Here is a 24,382-nt window from a genome sequence, read left to right on the forward strand (position 1 = left end):
GGAGGTTGAGTTGTATGAGATGTTTTTATATTTTGGAAATTAAGCCCTTGTCAGTCTCATCATTTGCAAATATTTTCTCCCATTCTCTAAGTTGTCTTTTTGTTTATGGTTTCCTTTGCTGTACAAAAGCTTTTGATTAGGCCCCATTTGTTTATTTTTGTTTTTATTTCTATTGCTTTGGGAGACTGACATGAGAAAACATTTGTATGATTTATGTCAGAGAATGTTTTGCCTGTGATCTCTTCTAGGAGTTTTATGATGTCATGTCTTATATTTAAGTCTTTAAGCCATTTTGAGTTTATTTCTGTGTGTGGTACGAGAGTGTGTTCTAACTTCACTGATATACATGTGGCTGTCCAACTTTCCCAACACCACTTGCTGAAGAGACCCTCTTTTTCCCATTTTATATTCTTGCCTCCTTTGTCAAAGGTTAATTGACCGTAGGTGTGTGGGTTTATTTCTGGGCTGTCTGTTCTGTTCCATTGATCTATATGTCTGTTTTTGTGCCAATACCATGCTGATGTGATTACTGTAGCTTTGTGGTAGTCTAGAGTCTGGGAGGGTTATGCCTCCTGATTTGTTCATTTTCCTCAGGATTGCTTTGGCAATTCTGGGTCTTTTATGGTTCCATATGAATTTTAGGATTATTTGTTCTACTTCTGTGAAAAATGTCATGGGTAATTTGATTGGGATTGCATTAAATCTGTAGATTGCTCTGGGTAGTATGGCCATTTTAACAACATTAATTCTTCCAATCCAAGAACATGGGATATCTTTCCATTTCTTTGAATCATCTTCAGTTTCCTTTTTAATGTTTTATAGTTCTCAGCATTAAGTCTTTCACCTCCTTGGTCAGATTTATTCCTAAGTATTTTATTTTTTTGGGTGCGACTTAAAAAGGGATTATTTTTGTTCATTCCCTTTCTGATATTTTGTTGTTAGTGTAAAGAAATGCAACAGATTTCTGTATGTTAATCTTGTATCCTGCTACTTTGCCTAATCCATTTATCAGTTCTAGTAGTTTGTGTGTGGAGTCTTTAGAGTTTTCTATATAGAGTATCATGTCTTCTGCATATAATGACAATTTTACCTGTTCCCTTCCAATTTGGATACCTTTTATTTCTTTTTCTTGCCTGATTGCTATGGCTAGGACTTCCAATACTATGCTGAATAGAAGTGGTGAGAGTGGGCAGCCTTGTCGTGTTCCAGATTTTAGCAGGAAGGCTTTTAGCTTTTCACTGTTGAGTATTATATTGGCTGTGTGTTTGTCATAAATAGTTTTTATTATGTTGAGATATGTTCCCTCTATACCCACTTTGGTAAGTTATCATGAATGGATATTGAATTTTATCAAATGCCTTTTCTTATCTATTGAGATGATCATGTGGTGTTTGTCTTTTCTTTTGTTGATGTGGTGCATCACATTAATTTGTGTATGTTGAACCATCCTTGTGATCCTGGGATGAATCCAACTTGGTCGTGGTGTATGATCTTTTTTATGTGTTGTTGGATTTGGTTTGCCAATGTTTTGTTGAGAATTTCTGCATCTATATTCATCAAAGATACTAGCCTGTAATTTTCTTTTTTGGTAGTATCTTTCTCTGGTTTTCATATACATTTGTTCTTAATTTTTAACTTTGGGCTGTAATGAAAAGTTTCCTGAAGGGGGCCTCTAGATGACATCTCCTTGAAGATAAAAATTCCTTTTCCTGCTTACCAAATTTCTCCCTTTGAAGTAACTGGCAGACAGGTAGTAAGACCTACTAATCTAAATCCTTGCTACTAAAAGTACAGTTCATGGACTAGAAGCATCAATTTCACCTGAGTGCTTCTAGAAATGCAGAAATTTGGACCCCAGAAAGTAGGACCCAGACCTACTCAATCAGAATCTTCATTTCCACAAAATCTCAGGTGATTTGATTTCTATGTATATTAAAGTTTGAGAAGCATTACTCTAAGTGGTATTCCATTAGAAAATTTTTTTGTTCCAAAGAACAAAATTTCTTTGTTGAAAATTGAAACTCAGTAATGTCCACCTTTCACGTAACAGGAGAGTCAGGGTCCTTTGCCAGTCCCTAGTTCTACTGCTTGAAAGACCACAATGAAGACAAATGGTTCAGACCTGTATCTAGAAGTTCAGGTTCTCTCTTCCACATAATGCCTAATTTGCCATACCTCATCTACATGTTACCCTGTTTCTACCCATCATCATTACCACCACCACCACCACAAATCTTATTGAGCTGTGCCAAGTGCATTTATATTCATACTAACAACTCTATGAAAGAGGTACTATTATTACCATCCCAGTTCTACATAGCAGACATCTGAACCCAGCTTGAGCCTTAACCACTAGAAACATGTACAACCTTGTCAAGTCAATGACTGCATGAATCTCATATATACTAGCCCTCTTTAAATATTTTGTTACCCTTTCTAGTGATCTAGTACGTTGCTTTCTAGTAGTTTGTGTGTGCAGTCTGAGAAAGTACCTGTAGAAATAGAGTGATACTTAACCACTTTTATTTAACAAAAACACTACTATTACTAGCTATAAGCGTAATTACACTGGAAAAAATAGGTATTCTATTAAAATGTGCATGTATTTATGAACAAAAAGTAGCATTTACATTTCTATATTTCATGAAGCCAAACATATGACATTTAATAATATTTTTAATAAATTATTTATTTATTTTTGGCTGCGTTGGGTCTTGGTTGCTGGGCGCGGGCTTTCTCTAGTTGCGGCGAGTGGGGGCTACTCTTTGTTGTGGTGCGTGGGCTTTTCATTGCGGTGGCTTCTCTTGTTGTGGAGCACGAGATCTAGGCGAGCAGGCTTCAGTAGTTGTGACATGTGGGCTCAGTAGTTGTGTCTTGAGGGCTCTATAGAGCACAGGCTCAGTAGTTGTGGCGCATGGGCTTAGTTGCTCTGTGGCATGTGGGATCTTCTCGGACCAGGGATTGAACCCATGTCCCCTGCATTGGCAGGTGGATTCTTAACCACTGCACCACCAGGAAAGTCCCAATATTTTTAAAGGCATAAAATTATAAAGTATATTTTGTAAAGTGTGTTACACTGTCAAGTTGCTCTCTTAGGAAAATTAAGAGATTTATGCATATTAGAATCAAGAACCAAAAATAATTTAGTATAAAACGTGAATCTGTTTTAAAATATTATATTGTTGCATATCATTTGAATGTTCAAATTGAGTACACTTGTCATTCAATACTACTTTTATTAATTCCATGAAAGTGTATTTATGACATCAAGGCTGATTCAAGGGACATTTTTGTACATCTAGATCAATAGGGGCATCAAAAGTATAGAATGTATAAAACCACAACAACATAGAAATATTTACAAAATGCATGTTTTATCTATAGTTGTGTGATCTCCTCTTAAGTAGTATATATAAGGTAACTTCTCAAGTTTCCTTCAGTTTTTTTCTTCTAAGCCTAGAGGTTAATCAGTTTATTTAAGATATTTTGTCATCACTTCAAATATTTTTATTTCTAAAATAAAGCAACATTCTTTGCTCAGTTCCACTTCTAAGTCATTCTGAAGTCTGCTCTTCAAATTGCTTTCCTATTCATTCCAACTTCATGTTACCTACATTTAATATGCTTTTCTATCCATTAACGCTTTAGATTTTTTAAAAAATGGACAAAAAGAGACAATATAATTCCTAAATGTATTGATCCTTTCAAAGGTCTAAACAATGTACTTTATTAACTTTCCTTAAAACATGCTCTTAACTCATTCTTTATATTTCCATTTTCCCAAACTCAGAACCTTAAAAAGTTTGGGTATCCAGCAAACTTTTGAGTGAACACGTAAACTAGTTAATCGTTGTACACAAAAGATTTAGCCTCCGTTGGGATATCCTACTGGAGGAAATGGCCCCTGGCATTTGTTTGACATGTTTCTTTGAGTACATTTCTGATTTGTTGCTGGGCACACCAACATTCTGTACACAAGCCATTACTTATTCATTAGGAGAAACAGAGCATCAGTTGTGAAAATGAGAACAAAAAAAGGTGAAGGGCCTCACCTAACAGTAATAAATGGAAATAAAAAACTGTATAGGAGAGAGCTATTAATTAGGTAAGACATCTTAACTTTGTACATTTAGAATGCAGCTAGAGTGTTAACTAAATGCTTTCAATATTCATAAATGATTCTAACAGCCATACATAACCTACTACAACTTAGATCCTTAATTTAATTATAAGATAGAATGCTTTGTCTTCCGACTTCCTAAGTGCTATCAATTCTTCCTTTCCAGGAAAAGGTAAGAAAAACAAAAACAAGAAACTGTGCTTCAGTTCTGCTTTACTCTCCCAGCTAGAACTACACTCCCATTTGGACAGGTCAGGAGAATGGACAATACACCATCTCTTCAGGAATCCCCGAAACATACTTTTTTTTTTTACATTATTTTACATGCACTTTACTGCATTCTTATTTTCCTCTACAACAAGTTAAATGTTGTAAACCTAAAACTGCTCTAAAAGTAATGTCTTTAAAAATAATAAATAAAAAAAAAAAAAGAGGTGAGACATCCAGCTGAGCTTAATTGTCTTAATTGGTGTAAGACATTTTTTTTTTTTTTTTTTTTTTGTGGTACGTGGGCCTCTCACTGTTGTGGCCTCTCCCATTGTGGAGCACAGCCTCTGGACGCGCAGGCTCAGCGGCCATGGCTCACGGGGCCAGCTGCTCTGCGGCATGTGGGATCTTCCCGGACCGGGGCACGAACCTGTGTCCCCTGCATTGGCAGGCAGACTCTCAACCACTGCGCCACCAGGGAAGCCCTAAGACAATTATTTTAAATGTTACAGAAATTCAACCTAATGTTCTTAGAGGAACAGTACTTACTTCAAGTCTGAGAAGCTGCCCATTTTTGTCAATGGTACATCATTCACAATGGCTCCCAACTTCCATATCACCATTTCAAGTTTTGTTTTCCTTCTATGCCTTCTTCATTCAGGCTCTTAAGCACAATAGGTATAAGCTATACACAGCTTGGGCTCTTAAAAACATGCCTTTGCCAATCATATAGTAATTCAAACTCAATTTATAACCTTTGCTAATATTCTTGATAACTTAAACCCTATCCTTTCCACTTCCCATTCTTCAAGACTTTACTCAAACCAAATCTTCTTGGTGAAGACTTACTTCTCCAACCACCCCAGGCTACACTTTTGCAGATTCTTTTTATGATCTTCATATTTTTCATTTGATACTTACCATTAAGAAAAAAAAAATGTCCTGTCCTTCCATCTAGACCCACTCTCATTCATTTCAGCAGCTAGCATGGTGGCGTGAATATAGTAGCTTTCAAATGTTCAAGTACACAAAGATTTAGAATGGAAAGAGGAGATGAAGTTCATTTTATTTGACTTATAAACTGTGTAAGGGATTTGCCCATTGACTCAGGCTGTTATTCCAGTTGTATTACCTTTCATTTTGATTGTCAAATTCTGGGTATCTTGTATTGTCAGAAATGAACTATAAGTGGCTACAAAGCTGATTAGTTAAAAATCACTGATATCTGTATAACTATTAACGTTGGGTGTTTGGCTTATATGTGTCATTGCAATTATGAGAATCAAGTAGTCAAATTGCTGAATAATTTGGCCAAAGACTAAGGTAATATTTTAATGTCTGTTCTTTGTAGTTTAACAGTGCATTTTAAAGAAAAGTTTTATTTTGCCTCAGATGGTAATCATTAGGACCACAGAACTGGATGAGACCAAGAGGCATCAGTGTGCACTCCTTCTCCAGGGTGGTCTAGTCTTAACCATTTTTGAAAGCATCATAGAGGCCTCTTGAGGAAAAGAGAATTTTAGCCTATTAGGTTATATGCTCCAATTCTTTTGGACCTTATTTGTTACTCTTCATAGCTAATCCAAATTCTTCATGTTGTGGTTCAAGAAAAGAAATCACTAAAAACATGTTAGGCAAAATAAATACTTTATTAATTTTTTTTTTTTTTAGAAATCAGCCTTTGTGTGATAATTCAGACATTTAAAAACCTTTTAGATATTCTTTCAAAGTATACTGTTAACATCTCAACCACTTTTGATTAAAACTTCACACAAAGAAATATGATAGGAGTTGAAAATTATAAATGCTAAAGAATAATTCTAATAACATTTGGTTGTTACTTTACACATTTATTTAACATATATGAAACCAAATAGGAAACTACCTTCCTTTTTTCCCCATAAACAGTTCTCACTGGTTAAAAATGAATTAAAACCATCTATTATGAGAAAAACAAATCTAAATTACTTCCATTTTGAAAAAACAAAACCAGCTTATTCATTTCTATCCATTCAAGTCACAGGCCCCATTATTTTGGCAATACTCCACTATTTAGTCTAAAAGAAGAAACATCTCCTTATAATAAAGAAGTCTGGAAAATGCAATAAGTACATAGTGTTTAACCTAAGGCATGTTTCCAAAATAAAATAAAAAAACTACGTAAGCTATAATAAAATTGCAATTGTCTTGGGTAAAGTAACAATGCTTTACAGTGTAAGAACATTAAGTAGTTTTAGGTAACATATAAATTCTATCCTACTGCTATTAGTAACCTCCTCAAGAATTAAGAGCAATTTTTACAAGAGAACAATTTTTCTTCTTGGAAGTGACACTAATTAACAGCAGTGGAGGGAAAAATCATTGGTTGTTTCAAGCTCTCAAAAAATGAATCAGTTATTGCACAGTAAATACCTCATAGAGGTCAGTGTTTTAAGAAGCTAGTCTGAAGAAATATGTTATTTATAAGTTGGTTAAGTCTGGAAGTTTTCAAGTTTTAAAATTAATTCTTCCTAGGGAATCAATTGGAAAATATTGACATACAAATAAATATCAGGCTTTTCAAATGCCTACAGTTTTGATAGTTTAGAAAAGAAAGTCAGCAAAGTGCCTAAGTTTCTATGTTTTTTAAAAAGATATGCACAGAAGAAATAAACATTGTACACTGTATACAGTAGCCCAGCTCAGCAGCAAGTATCTTCTGAAGCACAAATGACACCTCCACCAGTGTATATCATTGATAACTCCAATATCACACAGCTAATAGGACCCATGCCAATCTTAAAAAAGAAAGAGAAGTGAACATTACACATTTTTCAATTACTACTGAAAGGTCGTTAAAAGGAAGGATGAGAATATTCTGTAAAAAAAAATATATATAAATATATATGTGTGTGTGTATATATATATATGTATGTGTATATATATATATATATATATATATATGATCCTCCTTTATAAATTATGACATGATTAGATATGGGACCTATGGGATAGGTTTCTTTAAAAGACAAAGATACTAAAAATTTATGATTAAGGCTTGAAATCTTGATCCATAAATTGTACATTTGAAATAACATTAAAACCAGTGCTATCAAGATAAAACTCAGGTTTGAAGGTCCCAATTTCCCCAATTCCAGAATTTATTTACTATAATGAAATTTCAATAAAATGACAAAATATCAATAATTCCTTGGAGGTTTGAGATTATGAGGTTTGACTTGCTTACACTTCAAATGAGGTTGTGAGAGGTTTTCACACTGCAGGATAACATATTACATACTTTCTGTAAATCAAAATTTAGCTAGAGAAACAGACCTGTATACTAAAAAAAAAAGTATTAAAAACTAAGTACTAATTTACATTTATCTAAACAAAGAAATTCAGAAAAATTTACCTATAAATTCCATTTAATGACTATCTTGCTTAGAATTAGATGCTTTACTTGAAGATACTGCTGCCAGAAGTCCACTTACAATTTCCCGTCTGATTTCCCCAACAATAGACTCTTTAATCTAGAATGGAAGAAGAGGAAAATAAGAATTTAACAATATGACTATAATCCATTTTATTCTATTTTCAGAAAAATAAATAGTATTTAATTCCTGCAGTCAGCTAAACTATAGAGAGAACTACAACCTTCATGTAAACCCTTCATGAAATACAGAGAGCAAGTAGGGAATCACATCCATCTATCCTCAAACTCAGATCACATTGTGAGGTCTTGTCTAGCACAACTCAGATAGCTCCATTATAAAATATCACAATTCTCAAGTTGAGAACATTAACAAACGTTAGATTTAAAAACTTCATTAGATAATTTGCCCCATGACACAAAATAACCTGAAAGAACTGATTAAATGTTAGGTTCACTTTTATGTTTTTTGTTAATGTCTATCTTTGTTTGGTAACCAGCAGGATACTCAAGTATTCTCATTGTTAAGAAAACCTATTAGTGGCAAAATAATATACAGGTGTATTGCCTGTTTATACTAACTGAAAGCAAAGTATCTAAAGAAGTTATTACATATTATTCTAACCTAACATGTGCATTTTAAGTGAAAAGAAGAAATGATCATTTAGTACAATTTAATTTAAAACATGAAAAAAAATCCTCTAATCAACCATAAACTCTAAAGAAATAAATATTTATTTAATTGTATGGTACATTTGTCACCTGTCTGAAAATTTTGCTTTGGACAAGGGTTACATCATTTTATTGTTGGAAAAGGCAAACAGACCTAGGGGCAATGACAATTCCATCAAGATTTTCTTCTCCAGATGCCCAAACACTACACATGCCTATCTAAGCCTTTTTCTCTCTAATGACATAGCATCACCTCCGAATAGCCCTCTGTGAAGCCTTTAAATGTGTATTTCCTGAAATAAGCTGATAATGCCTTCCCGAATTAGCACTTGAGACACTCTCAACCAGCTTTAAAAAATTCTACATTTCCAGTTTCCTGTCAGCCTGATCTGTTCCCTTAAATGTTCCTAAGTACATCCTGAACACATCTCAATCGAAGTCTTTCCAAAAATGGCTCTGTATTAATGTCATGCAAAATTGGTACACAATACATATTTATACATAAGTATTCAGAGAAACAAATGCTCCTTAGCTACCAGCCATCTGTACTGAAACATATTTGAATAAATAGAAGCTTCTCATCTTACCTTCTACCAATATTTCTAAGCTTTAAACAACAAAACATCAAAAGTTTAAGTTCATAGTACCACAGATTCATTTTTTAAACAAATATGTATTGGATACAAATATTATGAAAACCAGAATCTCTTTGCCACAGTATACAAGTGCAAATGCCGTGTGTTGAATCAGATCCTCTGTAAATCTATATTTACAAAAGACAGTGAGTAGCAGAGTCTTTCAGTCCTGTTGTCCAATGCACATCTCATCGTACATCACTCAAAAACAAACTAGCTAGAAAGTATTCTCTACAAACCAGAATGTGTGCCAACATTTGGGGGGGGGTGGGGTACAGATATTACTGGAGTAAAGCATAAAAGAGTCTCTACCAAGGATGTTATAATCTAGATGGGCACAAAATGAATATTGTTTCATGAAATATTGAAAGGAGAAAATTATTTATTAATTCATAAATGACATAAGAACAAATTTTTAAAAATGAGAGACTAGTATGGGCTAGAAGAGGAAAAAAATAAATTCTCAGAGAATAGCAGTCTTTAACATAATAATGAAAAAGTAAGGAAAATTTCAGACAATAGTGAGGATGAAAACTACATGTAGCAAGAGCACCTTGGAGACACAGCAAAAAGAAGCCTAGCCAACAAGACAGTTCCTACTAGGTAAAGAGTACAGGGGAATTAGAATAGAAACGGGGAGCTCAAATGGAAATTAATCAATGTATCCTGGCACACAGTAAGTGCTCAATGAATGTCTCAATAAATGCATCAATGAGAGAGTGAGACAGCACATGCCTGAGAGAGACAGTATCAGACACAAAAAGGAACAGAAAGTAGAAAAACAAAGGACTACAGACTAGCACTGAAAATGACAAAATGCCTTTGATAATTTATTGAAGTAATAAATGTATGAACAAATAAATTAGTTCCAAAGTCTCCCACGCTACAGAGAGGTGGGAAGGATTAGTAGTGAGAAAATCAGTGGGATGGATGGTGAAGTCACCTTTATAACTTTCAAAAAGTAAGACAGGCTGAAGACAGACTACTTGAGATTAAGGAAGGAATGCACATTGGCAAATAAACAGGCAGACAGCAAGCCTGAAGTGTGGGGCAACACGTCCATTTACTACGCATCTACTGAGTTACTGAGTGCTTCCTGTGTGGCAGCCATTATATCAAGTGATCACTAATAGAATTGTAATAAGAACACACGCAAGCTGTGTATTTACCAAAATACATGTTAAAGCTTGCCAGATGAAGTGTAATAGATACAAAAAGGCATGAACCAAGCCTAGGAACTTCAATAAACAAAGTACTCTCTACACAGAGCAATCTATGTTTATGCTTTGATATGTAATTCTGTTCCATTTGCTTCTGTGGGCAGATGCTCATTTATTCTATTAAGTAATCTTCTTTCTTACTTTTTTTTTAAAAAGTAACTATAAACAGTTTCAGGCCACTGATTACATACATCACAGACCACCTGGGCAAATTCCAAGAGTGTGTACATGTCCCCACTACAACATATGCAATCTGCACAGGAATGGGGTATCTTTCATCTGACAAAAAGCTTAGTTATTAAATGAGTGTATTGAATATTTGCAAGAACTTCCAGTGTGTTCCTTCAAAAGAATTCTACTGCATTAAACTACTGCATTAACACATTATAAATAATGAAAGGATTCTTTTAAAAAAGTTCACATATGGTGAAATAATGGAAACAAAGGCCTGATAGACATCGTTTCATGCATCCAAGACTGCAATCAGAAAACTTCCCTGAAAGTGTCTGCCAAACATGTTTAATCCTCACCTACAAAACTGTTCAACCCAAGCTTAAATCTTTTCTTCATGAATAGTAGCTTTGTTAATGGGGTTAGAGACCCATAATTTACTGGGAAGACAATCTAATTTTCTTGGTAGCTGATACAATAAGCTTAAAAAAAATTGGAATTCAGTACCATGTATATTTAAGTAAAAAGATTACCAATTTTAAATGAACAGAATCAAGACTAATCTGAATTTTAAATATTTTGTAAACAAAGTTTAACAGAACACCATTGTAATTGAGCTAAGATGATAACCCAAATTATTTGTTTAAATTGTAAATGGCATTAGAGTAACTTATCTATTAACACATGCTTTTAAACTGCTTCAGAAGAGTTTATTTTCTTAAGAACATCAGTATTCCTTTTTTTTTAACCTGGTTCTCTGATGCTATACTTATTTATTTTTTTAAACATTTTAATTGGAGTATAATTGCTTTACAATGGTGTGTTAGTTTCTGCTTTATAACAAAGTGAACCAGTTATACATATACATATACATATATCCCCATATCTCTTCCCTCATCTATCTCCCTCCCTCCCACCCTCCCTATCCCACCCTTCTAGCTGGTCACATAGCACCGAGCTGATCTCCCTGTGCTATGCGACTGCTTCCCACTAGCTAGCTATTTTACATTTGGTAGTGTATATATGTCCATATAGACACTACCACTCTCACTTTGTCCCAGCTTACCCATCCCCCTCCCCGTGTCCTCAAGTCCATTCTCTAGTAGGTCTGTGTCTTTATTCCTGTCTTGCCCCTAGGTTCTTCATGACCAATTTTTTTTTTTTTTTTTAGATTCCATATATACGTGTTAGCATACGGTATTTGTATTTCTCTTTCTGACTAACTTCACTCTGTATGACAGACTCTAGGTCCATACACATCACTACAAATAACTCAGTTTCATTTCTTTTTATGGCTGAGTAATATTTCATTGTATGTATGTGCCACATCTTCTTTATCCATTCATCTGTCGATGGACACTTAGGTTGCTTCCATGTCCTGGCTAAATAGAGCTGCAATGAACATTGTGGTACATGACTCTTTGAATTATGGTTTTCTCAGGATATATGCCCAGTAGTGGGATTGCTGGGTCATATGGTAATTCTATTTTTAGATTTTTAAGGCCCCTCCATACTGTTCTCCATAGTGGCTGTATCAATTTACATTCCCACCAACAGTGTATGAGGGTTCCCTTTGCTCCACACCCTCTCCAGCATTTATTGTTTCTAGATTTTTTGATGATGGCCATTCTGACTGGTGTGAGATGATATCTCATTGTAGTTTTGATTTGCATTTCTCTAATGATTAATGATGTTGAGCATTCTTTCATGTGTTTGTTGGCCATCTGTATATCTTCTCTGGAGAAATGTCTATTTAGGTCTTCTGCCCATTTTTGGATTGGTTTGTTTGTGTTCCTGATATTGAGCTGCATGAGCTGCTTGGAAATTTTGGAGATTAATCCTTTGTCAGTTGCTTCATTTGCAAATATTTTCTCCCATTCTGAGGGTTGTCTTTTCGTCTTGTTTATGGTTTCCTTTGCCGTGCAAAGGCTTTGAAGTTTCATTAGGTCCCATTTGTTTATTTTTATTTCCATTTCTCTAGGAGCTGGGTCAAAAAGGATCTTGCTGTGATTTATGTCAAAGAGTGTTCTTCCTATGTTTTCCTCTAAGAGTTTGATAGTGTCTGGCCTTACATTTAGGTCTTTAACCCATTTTGAGTTTATTTTTGTGTATGGTATTAGGGAGTGTTCTAATTTCATTCTTTTATATGTAGCTGTCCAGTTTTTCCAGCACCACTTATTGAAGAGGCTGTCTTTTCTCCATTATGTATTCTTGCCTCCTTTATCAAAGATAAGGTGACCATATGTTCGTGGGTTTATCTCTGGGCTTTCTATCCTGTTGCATTGATCTATATTTCTGTTTTTGTGCCAGTACCATACTGTCTTGATTACTGTAGCTTTGTAGTATAGTCTGAAGTCAGGGAGCCCGATTTCTCCAGTTCCATTTTTGTTTCAAAAGATTGCTTTGGCTATCTGGGGTCTTTTGTGTTTCCATACAGATTGTGAAATTTTTTGTTCTAGTTCTGTGAAAAATGCCAATGGTAGTTTGATAGAGAATGCACTGAATCTGTAGATTGCTTTGGGTAGTAGAGTCATTTTCACAATGTTGATTCTTCCAATCCAAGAACACAGTATATCTCTCCATCTATTTGTATCATCTTTAATTACTTTCATCAGTGTCTTATAGTTTTCTGCATACAGGTCTTTTGTCTCCTTAGGTAGGTTTATTCCTAGGTATTTTATTCTTTTTGTTGCAATGGTAAATGGGAGTGTTTCCTTAATTTCTCTTTCAGATTTTTCATCATTAGTGTACAGGAATGCAAGAGATTTCTGTGCATTAATTTTGTATCCTGCTACTTTACCAAATTCATTGATTAGCTCTAGTAGTTTTCTGGTAGCATCTTTAGGATTCTCTATGTATAGTATCATGTCATCTGCAAAAAGTGACAGCTTTACTTCTTTTTTTCCAATTTGGATTCCTTTTATTTCTTTTATTCTCTGCTTGCTGTGGCTAAAACTACCAAAACTATGTTGAATAATAGTGGTGAGAGTGGACATCCTTGTCTTGTTCGTGATCTTAGAGGAAATGGTTTCAGTTTTTCTCCATTGAGAATCATGTTTGCTGTGGGTTTGTCATATATGGCCTTTATTATGTTGAGGTAGGTTCCCTCTATGCCCACTTTCTGGAGAGTTTTTATCATAAATCCATGTTGAATTTTGTCAAAAGCTTTTTCTGCATCTATTGAGATGATCATATGGTTTTTCTCCTTCAATCGTTAATATGGTGTATCACATTGATGAATGATTTCCATATACTGAAGAATCCCTGCATTCCTGGGATAAACCCCCCTTGATCATGGTGTATGATCCTTTTAATGTGCTGTTTGCTAGTATTTTGTTGAGGATTTTTGCATCTCTGTTCATCAGTGATATTAGTCTGTATTTTTTTTTTTTTTTTTAAGTATTCCTTCTTATGCCTTGTTTGATCTACTACGTATTTTGCTTGCTAAGTCCTTCTTTGTAGACAGTTAAAAGGGTTGATACTAAGCCAAAGTTTGTCCAAACTATGCCAAATTCTGAATTAGGGAGTTTCTAGTTAACAGGTTTAATAACAAATTCTGAAAAATTCTTCAAACATTTGCCTTGCATATCAGTCTTCAAATTATAAAATCTTCCATATTTGATGGGATGTTCTTATAAATGATTAATTCTCTAGCACCACCACATTATGATGGAAACAACCAACTTTTCTACATGTACGCTATTTTCTATCAGCCAAAAAAATCAATGTTCTGGCTTAGGGATGCTTTACACCCAGGAAATTACTTACAGCACATATCAGGCCATCCATTAACAACTTTAAAAATGAGGATTCAAGTGTGCATTAAGGGAGTATTTGTGCTAAATGAGTACATAAAGTCCAGTTTCCAAGGAAAATTTTCAAACCAAAACAAGCTAAAGGGAACAAAAATATCACATTTCTGGGCGGGGGGAGAGTACCTTAAAACTTATTTCCTCAGTTAACATATATATTGTGGAGAAAAATAATTTTTTGAGTAAAACTCAATTCTACTGAAAAATTGATCTTTGATGTGAAACACATAAATAAGAATGAATTATAATCAGTCACACCTAACTAACTGAGCAAGGTAGATGTACAGACCCTGCTAAATATCTGCCAGCCACAATCAACCTACAAAAGTAATTACATTTGTAGGACAAATAAATTTATAGAATTAAGACCTTTTAAGTTGGTAATTCATGTCATGAAAAGAAATTACATACATGCAGTCTCATCTGCTAGAATGCTTGTTTTGTAAATGTGAATTTGTCTGAATGTCAGTTGAACCAGGGAACAGATTACCCAAACTGTACAAACATTAAACACCTACCAGCTATGTCAGTTCACTGTGTTATGAAGCGCACCTATCTGCATCTGGCATTAAAACTTTCTGCTGGACTTCATGTCACCCTCCTCCACCACTCCACAATAACTCACAAGCTGCAACCCTTCCAAAGTCCAATTCCACAAGCAAGTTTCAGGTCTTTTTCAAGGTAAAGTGTCACATTATTGCAGTATTTATGTATTTCTTAACCATTTAACATTTATAAAATAGTGTTACTGTTTTTATTAGGTTTTTACCTTTTTAAAAACATGTCACAAGTTTTGAGTGTTATGCTTCTAATACTATTTTCCCCATAAGCTCTGTGTTTTTATTATACAAATTTGCATAGCACAACGATTTTTAGGAATGCATATATCATACTATATAACAAAACTGAGTATTTTCAGTATACTTCTCAAGCTACTATCATGCAGCTATAAATGGTGGCAACTAATACACATGAACTAATCTTTGGACCCAGAGGATCAATGGCCCATTTGAAGGAATATTTTGGTCTGTTGCCACCATTATTGACCTATAACCACTAAAAATTTGTTTTATGCTATTCATGAGTTAATTCTAAAAATATGTTAAGTTCACGTTTACTGAATTTATTGGAAATACACAGATTAAAAAGAGGGAGTCACTGACACTAATTATTTCTCTGGCTCAGTTTGATTTTTTCCAGTTCTAAATTCTTAGTTCTCAATACATTATACCAAATGATTTCTGTATGATTTTTCAATTGTTTCCTGAGTTAGTTAGTCTTATTTACCTTCCTACTGGATTTTAAGCTTAGGATTCATGTCTCATATCTTTCTTTTACCCTTACAGAGCAGGTACTCATTAAGATACTTATAAACTTTTTTTTTTTTTAAACTTATAGGATATTCTTCTTTTCAACTATTGGAAAGAATGAATGATCCTTTTTTATCATGGATTTTAGTATCTCATTTGGAAAGAATTATGAGTAATTATGGTTCTTCCTTAGAGTTACTCTTAATACAGGGAACAGAATGAAAAAAATAAATTCAACATGTGTAATTTTTATTCCATGCACTCTATTGGATTTTGCACCCAAAGACACAATGTGATTTGAGAAGAAAAGGAAAAAAAAGTCATCATAAACATGTATCTATAGCAGTCTCCCTTTTTAAATGACATACATACTATTCCTTACCACCTGATCCTAGTGCCAAAAGCAACTATTTTACTAATTTTCTCAATTAATGTTTGCCCTTGATTACTAATCCTCCTAAGTTTCTGCAGTCTTTTTTGTAACCTACAACTATGGTTAAATATTTCAGGTCTGCATACTGCTAATCACACAGGGTAAACCTTCTTTTCATTTTGTATTTCTATCTTTGAACAACTTACATAATTTCTACATTTCTCCACCCACTAAGCCAAACAGCTCAAATTTTTTTTACTTCTTAAAATCTCAACACCATTTTTTTATGTCAATTGACATTATTAAATGACAGCTTTTAATCCTGGAAGAGATCTAAATTATAATCCCTAATTTTACAAAGGTGGAAACAGAGATCTAGAGAGTTTGTCATGTGTTCACTTATTTGAACCCTACATATGCCTTCTTCATAGATACTTAATAGACACAAATTGGATCAATGGGAAAATTACTGAATACAGTGAATCAAAGGAATAGCTTATAAATAATGTTCAAACAAAACCTACTCCAAATAAACTAAGCGTAGATTTTACTCACCTCCCTTATGACTTGCTGTAACTCATCTTGCTCCACATTTTTATGCATTTCCTCAGCAGCTGGCAATAATGAGATTCTTCCATGCTCTTTCTCCACTTCAGATTTAGGTCCTACAGCCTCTGAGGCTTCTTCAGCTGCAAAAACTTCCTCAGAACTTTCCATATCTGGAGGTGTCTGCACAGAGCCTGTTCTAGAAGGAGCAGTTGGTGTTAAGGCCACCGACGCTCGGAATACTTTCTTGCTTGGTACCAGATGGGTTTTGGGTCTGCCCACTGAGTCACTAGAAGGTACTCCAGTTCTATTGGCATGAGAGGGACCAGAACATACAGAAGATGACTCTGATGTTGCTTGGGAGAAAACAGATTCTAAGCTTTCTCCAGGAGGAATTTCAAATCCCATTTCTCCAAGGCCCAGGCCCAATTCAGACTTCAGATATGACTGTTCCCGCATCAGTTCAGTGACCTGGAGATGAGAAAAATTGTAATTCTTCTCTCTTGAAATTAAGATTGGTAGTTAAAAGAAGATTAAAATCCTAGGTGTGATTACTGCCCCAAATCACTTAACTTGTAAAGACATGATTCTAATGCATTTATTTAGTTACTACTCAATTTCATTTGCAAAAATAGCAAGGAAAATTTAAATTCACAGAGATCAAGCCATGAAATGTGTAACCAAACTATAGCTGGATGAAATTTTACTTGGTCCCACACAGGGGTCCAAATTACTTATCAAGAAGAGTAACTTGGGCTTCCCTGGTGGCGCAGTGGTTGAGAGTCCGCCTGCCAACGCAGGAGACACGGGTTCGTGCCCCAGTCCGGGAGGATCCCACATGCCGCGGAGCGGCTGGGCCCGTGAGCCATGGCCGCTGGGCCTGCGCGTCTGGAGCCTGTGCTCCGCAACGGGAGAGGCCACAACGGTGAGAGGTCCGCATATCGTGAAAAAAAAAAAAAAAAGAAGAGTAACTTGTAAAAAATAAAATAGCTACTCATAATGCCCCCCAAATAAACTGACTTGCTTAAAAAATAATAAAAATCATACTTTTGTTCAAAAAGTAGTCATCTTACAGATCCAATTACCAAAAGGACCTGGAATCAGACTGTGAAAGCACATTTCCTGGAGCATGAATTACTTTATATGATGCATTATTTCCTTTAGACCACAAAGATAAATCACTTTTGCAATTAACTGGCTCTTCAGTGGCCAAAGATGGCGGTGGACTTTCAGAAGTGCCCGAGTCACTTCTAATCAATTTAACTAACTTATCAAATTCTGTATTTTAAAAAAAATTCATCTACATTAGGAAAACTGTGTGTTTATGAAATATTATATCATTCCCTTCCCCAGTGATTTAAAAGGAAAGAGGCTTACTGGTTCCATTACATTCAATGGAGAAGGGCATGACAAGTTATCAGCGCTTCTACTGCCACACATTCCCTGAAAAAGTAAGAACAATATGTGTGTGTGTGTATTTTTTCAAATTGCAAGTGTTTTATAATGAACTAATTATTGCTCTGAAGCAGTCCTTTATGTCACAAAGGTCAGTCTAAACTGTCACAGGATCCTATAAAATGTGTTACTGTGACTGAAGTTTGTATAGAAGATGTTCTGATTCTCTGCTCTCACCAACACACATTTCTCAGAATAATGGATCAAAGCCTTTTATGGAAAAAGATATTCATTGACAATACAGGATATTCTTAGTCTATGCTATACATATATATGTGTATACACACACACATTCTTATTCTACTCCATATGTGTGCATATATATGTGTGTGTATTCATGCATTTATTTTTAACAAAATCAGGTATGTTGTTCAATTAACAAAGAGCAAATTCAGTATTTCAACATTTCAAAACAGTATATTCTACGACTGAAAGATTTTGGCAAAAATAAGAATACAACTGTTGGAGTTCAAATTGCATGGAAAGGAACCTTAGGAGTAAGAACAGTGGTACAAAATAAAGAGAAACAGTGTTTCTTTCTATTCTCTTGGTTGAATACATGTTTCTCTGCTTTTACAAAGATATCATTTGATTCCTTAAAAAACATAAAGAATGGAAAAGAATCCAAAATAAAGGGAATGTTTAAAGGAAACAGTTTTTTTTTTCAAAGGCAAGAAAGGAGGAAAAGAAGTCTAAGTGAAATATATATATTACATATATCTGTGTTCTTCACAGTTACATGCAATGATTAACATCTATATCAGTCATATGTTAACCCACTATCATTTTCCCTTTAAAATCCCTAAACTTTTGTATTGCTCCTTATTTTCTATTATTAAAAATTATGATTTTTCAATGTATTTCTAAATATACTAAACATTTAAGAAAATAATGACAACTTGCACATTCCACTGATTTGTGGGAAAGGCTCCTTAAAAACTCTGCATGTCTCTAATGCCATTAAAATAAGTGTTTTTAAATTGAGACATCTGTCCTAAATTGTGTGGAACATTATAAACAAGTCCTGAGTGAAAAACCTATGCACAACCCAAGGTAGCGTACCATGAGTGCTGAGGAGCGGAAGGGCGAAGGCACACTCACAGCGTGAAGCTGCTCCTCCAGCCCCAGCAGACGCTCCTCCAGCTGCATCTCCAGGTCCTGAAGTTCCATTCGGACTGAATTTCTCAAGCTCTGGAGCTGATCAACTTCATATCTATCAGTAGGCACAAAGTTTGAAAAAAGCAGTTTGGAGATTCAGTGTTCACAACTCTCTCACAAGCTTTCAGAAGGCACTGAACTCCAAGTTCTATAAATTAGCACAACAGCGACTGCAATAGGTATAACCACTGGGAGAACTGGTTTTTCTTCCTCTCTCCTCGATTACAAATATCCCAAACAATAAAAACAGATTGCAACCACTATCTTCCTCAATCCACCAAAGGCAGAGAAGTTTACCTAGCAGAACACTATGCCCAATTTTATTTATACTGGTTCACAGACTACATAAAGGGTACACAACAGTAGAAATAAAACCCAGCTTCAAAAAAAAAGTTAACAATGCTTTTTAGAAAGAAAAATATTTTGAGTCCAATGAACTTTTACCTTTCGTCCTCAGTCATATGATGATAAACCATGGTTTGCTGACGCAGCACTGCCAATTCTAAATCCATCATTTGCGTTCTAAACAAATTCAGGCTCCGCCTCATTACTTGGAGCTCCTGAAAAGTATTCTAAAATACAATACAACAGCATTAACTTCTAAATCACACAAATTATTTTGTAACACAGAGATTTAAGTAAGAACTTACTTCATAAAGAGGTAGAACAGATGACTTCTGAGTACTATAGGGAGCAGCAGCAAGATCAGGCCCTCTCATCACAGGGTGCTTCAAAAGAGTGGAAGTATGATTAGGAATCAATGTTAAAGTGACTGCTTCCAAATTATCTAAGGTATTAAAAAGGCAGAATTTGGGGTCTACATATTTTTCTCTTTGAGGCAAAAAACAAAAACCACTTCATGTTATAAGCAGGAACCAAATAAATCAGTACCCAATGCTACCCACTACTCCTATCTGTTGAAGGTTATAAGTCAGTGTATTGGAACGGGAAAGAGGCAAAGGAACACAAATAGTTCAAACCTATGTCTTACAGGACCTCTCTCTTGCCTTGAGAAAGCAGAAAAATAAAAACAAAACTCAGAAATGTAGAAGCAATAGCAAATATCATTCTGAGATTACAGAAATTACTAACTTGGCTGGAGAAAGTAGCAAGCAATCATCACACTCATTCTTAGACATCTGAGTATCTACTATGCTTCACTATTTTAGGCAGTGAAAAAGATAAAAGGAAGTAAAAGTCACTTCCAGCCTTCAAGTGTTCTCACAGTGTAAGAAAAAAGAGAAAACAGAAGTAAAAAAAATATATATATATAATATTGGCTGGGGGCAGCATGGGGAGTGCTATGATAGGAACAAGCAAAAATCCAGATTAGTTAAGTGTTCCCGACAGTGGTGACCCCTGAGCTGAGCCTTAACGGTAAAAGGGACTTGGTCAGGTGAAGAAAGGCAAGGGCGGGGTGTTCCAGGTAAAAAAAAAAAAAAAGTAGAATGTGTAAAGAAACAGACACCTAGGGACACACGCCTGTGTAGAGGCTTGCATGGAGTCCAGTGTGGCTGGAGCACACACACAGGGAATGGGCCTGGAGAGAGAGGCAGAGGCCAGGTCATGAAGAGCATCTGTCTACTGAGGTGGGGTGGTGTGAGGGTTAGCTGAGTTACTGATGGGACACTGAAGAGAAGACTGCATTTAGAGCAGAACAAGTTGGCCTAGACAGGTGCACTTGAGGATGCAGGTGGACAGGACCCTGGGAATCCCCAGCTTCATATAATTGCAGCTGAAAGGTTAAATGTCTCACATGTAGATAGAACTACATTTTGTAAGGAGGAAGAAGAAACACCCACTTTCTGGTTAGACTGAAAATCATTAGGAGACAATCATCATGAGGATAAAATCTATACTTAAAAGAAGGTGTATTTTACTACATAACTTGAAAAGTTCCAACTTTCATTTTTACTGTCCAAGTGGCTTCCTGTCTACTATGTCACCATGATAAGGGATCTATTATATACACTCTATGCCTCTCGACTCTTAACTGAATAACCCGATCATTACATTACACTGTCATTTTCTTCATTTCCTCAACTGTCTAAATATAAGTAGTTTAGAAAGAGATTTAGAAAGGAAATGTAGGGCTTCCCTGGTGGTGCAGTGGTTAAGAATCCGCCTGCCAATGCAGAGGACACGGGTTCGAGCCCTGGTCCAGGAAGATCCCACATGCCGCGAAGCAATTAAGCCCGTGTGCCACAACTACCAAGCCTGCGCTCTAGATCCCACGAGCCACAATTACTGAGCCCACACATCACAACTACTGAAGCCCAAGCGCCTAGAACCCATGCTCCGCAACACAAGAAGCCCATGCACTACGACGAAGAGTAGCCCCCTCTTGCCGCAACTAGAGAAAGCCCGCACGCAGCAATGAAGACCCAACGCAGCCAAAAATAAATAAATGAATAAATTAATTAATTTAAAAAATAAAGGAAACGTGAGAGGCAAACCAAGAGACAATTTACTTCTTTTCAAAGCTTATTTTGGAAATTATTTCCAGCCCACTAACAAATCTGAGAGCGATGACTTTAAAAGTGACAAGACACATAGACCGTTTTTATTCAAATTCACACTTTACCTGATTTTTTCTCTTCTGGGGTGGTCCCAGCCTTTTAACTCAGTGGAAGCAGACTAATTCTGTGCCAGGCGACCAGCATCAGGAGTCAGCAGATGAAGGGAAAGCTTAGTCAGAGAGCAACGAGTGGAACCAGGAGAACATACGGCGACACAGAAGCCAAGGGGAGGAAAACTTAGAAAGAAGAGGTGGTGAACACTGTCAGATGGAAAAGAAAAGGACAGACAGTACTTGAGAGGGAAGTTCTTTTAATAACAGAGACAACTTGACTAAGACAATGACAGTGCAGGAGAGGCTAAAGAAGGGAGGAGACCTAATGAGCAAAATCTCTTCTCTAGAAAGGAGGGAGATTGTGAGCAGAGAAATTCACCTTGTTCAGAATTAGTTACAGCTGTTCCCTTGAGCTAGGAGGGAAGACGCTGGGAGGGGGCAGGTACAGATAAGCTGAGGCATGCAGGAAAATGAGGCTGAGGTAGCTCAGGCCTGATGGGTCCCAGCTTCCCTGAAAATTAAGAGGTACTCAGACCAATAAAAGAAAAAAAAGGTAAGAAGGATAAACTTTTTCTCATACCTGTGAAAGATTCTGCAGTGAGTTTCTAATATCATGCAACACTCTTCGCAACTGCATTTCGATGGCAGAAGGAGGGTTCACAGAGCACACTCGGTGAGGGTAGGCAGCATGTCTATGTGAGTAAGGACACCCAAGAGGGGAAGTGAAGGCACTACAGGTGGTGCCTGATATGTTGGGAATGCTGTGAGTGCTCAGAGTTCTCATGTGCTCACACAGGGGCCCTTCCTGCCACTCGGAGGGGACAGAGTGAAGGGAGCAGGTGGACTGAGATACAGGTGCCGGAGCATACAGCGAACAGGCCGGAGTCCTTTGCTGATGGCACTCCTCCAACCGGTTCACCTCACTCTGGGCGGCGGCTTCTTTCTTCACAAATGATGGAGAGATGAAAATGGTGGACTTAACTAAAGACTGACCATCATGCTCAATCGCCTCTCTTTCTAATTTCTGTTCCTCTTCTGGTGTGTACTTGTAAGTGAAGGAAGGTGGACTGCATCTGGTCTCTTTTCCAGGGGATAACCGAACATTGACAGAGGATACAACCCTTACTGGGCTCAGCAAGGTGGTTGGTAAAGACTGAGACCTTCTTAGAGGATAGCCAGCTTTTGCAAACAAGTACCTCTGTTTTAACAGATCTTTTGACTTTATCAAGCTACGCCCCACTCTTTGATTAGACAGAGTGCAAACCTTCATTTGCGCTCTTTGCAAAGCTGTATTAACTCTGTCCACAGAAGAGGGAGGCCCAGTTGTATTTTCAGCACCCTTCTCATTGCATTTAGCTTCAATAGAAGCCAATGATTTAAGAATATGGTGGGTGGTATACTGGGCAAATTCACATTCACTGCTTTTATCCACATCACTTTCAGCACTTGCTTCCCTCAGTAGTTCCACTGGCTGTGCTGGAGACACAACCTCTTTCCTTTCAGTAATTTCAGTAACGTGATCCCCTGCACTACAGGTGGACTGTTGATGTCCTGTATTCTCAACAGTCTCGCACTGGGGGAAATCCTGGCCATCTGACCGTTTGTCAGCAATTGTTGCTGCCTTCTCTCTTCCCATCTGAGGACAGGTAAGAGACTCCTCTTCTGATTCATTAAAATAAGGCTGGTCTTGTGCTGTTGGTGTGACAAGGTCTTCACCAAATGATGTGACTGTTGTCTCACTGTCACAACTATCAGCACTACTCCCCATGGCTTGCAAGGACTCGTGAACCTGTGAAAAGAAAACAGGTAGAAGGATGGAGAATTCAAATAAGTAGTAGCATTAACAAAATACCAAACTGATACGATGCTTCTATACTTTTGGGGTCTCCCACCTTGGTTTTGGCTCTGGTGCTGTTCTAAACTGCTTTCAGTGCCCCTGATCAACAACCCCTCCACTTTCTCACAAAGATTATTCCAGATCTTTACTATTTTCCTTAAATCCCTTTTCAATACCCACTCCTTTTCTTCTAACATATGACACTGACACAAAGAAAATGGACAGACATTTCTTAACTTCTTTCCCAACACCTACAAATTTCCCCATACCTTTCCTCATCATTCCCTCCTCTCCATTAAGAAAACTGTATCTCTTTTCAAAGCTAATCCCTCCAACCTGTACTTCTGATCACATCCTCTCCAGGGCTAGGGTATTTCTCCAGTTTCATCCCAGATTTTTCTGCATCAAGCTCTCTTTCTCTTAGAGCCCTTTCCCTTAGTCATTACTGTATGAAAAAGACAAAAAGACCTATAACGCTTAAGCTATCATTCTTATTTGAAAAAACAGTTAACATTCATATCTTCTCTTCATCACTGATCTACTCTCCATTCATGCTTTTGCATCATTTAATACATCAGAACTATTTGCTCAACTACTCAATTTCAGAATAAACAAATTCTCACCTTTTCACTCCACTGGCCATAGCTTTCCTTTTAAAAGTTTCTCCTCCATCTCCCAATTTTTATGCCTGCTGGATTATTCTGAGTTTCCTTAGAAACTTACTCCTTAAATGCTATGTTTCTAAAGGGCTTTTTTAGGTTCTCTTTTTCTCTTATTCCAATTTTCTTTAAAATTTCCTTACAGATGTTTTAAACACTTTTCATGTACATTCTGTGTACTGCACACATAAACTATAAGCTCGATGGGGATAAAGATGTGGCT

General features: G+C 36.3%; 1 protein-coding gene across 6 annotated transcripts in view; it reads right to left on the reverse strand.

Annotated features, from left to right (window-relative positions):
- Window positions 1-5,957: 5,957 nt before the first annotated feature.
- The window catches only part of ITPRID2 (ITPR interacting domain containing 2), a 38,960-nt gene continuing 20,535 nt past the window's right edge, over window positions 5,958-24,382 (reverse strand). For 2 of the 6 annotated variants that reach the window (XM_027126609.1, XM_027126646.1), the window contains 8 exons: window positions 22,244-23,452; window positions 19,742-19,819; window positions 19,536-19,663; window positions 18,996-19,146; window positions 17,856-17,921; window positions 16,488-16,949; window positions 7,722-7,839; window positions 5,958-7,104 (listed from right to left, as the gene is read on the reverse strand). In XM_027126609.1, coding sequence (XP_026982410.1) covers window positions 7,735-7,839; window positions 16,488-16,949; window positions 17,856-17,921; window positions 18,996-19,146; window positions 19,536-19,663; window positions 19,742-19,819; window positions 22,244-23,452 — 2,199 coding nt within the window. In that variant the 3' untranslated portion in view covers window positions 5,958-7,104; window positions 7,722-7,734. The remainder of the gene's footprint in view (window positions 7,105-7,721; window positions 7,840-16,487; window positions 16,950-17,855; window positions 17,922-18,995; window positions 19,147-19,535; window positions 19,664-19,741; window positions 19,820-22,243; window positions 23,453-24,382) is intronic. The other 4 variants (XM_027126617.1, XM_027126656.1, XM_027126636.1 and 1 more) reach the window with 4 other exon arrangements.

This window comes from Aethalodelphis obliquidens, unplaced genomic scaffold (assembly GCF_003676395.1).
Source record: "Aethalodelphis obliquidens isolate GAN/ISIS:26980383/991018 unplaced genomic scaffold, ASM367639v1 scaffold2, whole genome shotgun sequence".
Lineage (NCBI taxonomy): Eukaryota > Metazoa > Chordata > Mammalia > Artiodactyla > Delphinidae > Aethalodelphis > Aethalodelphis obliquidens.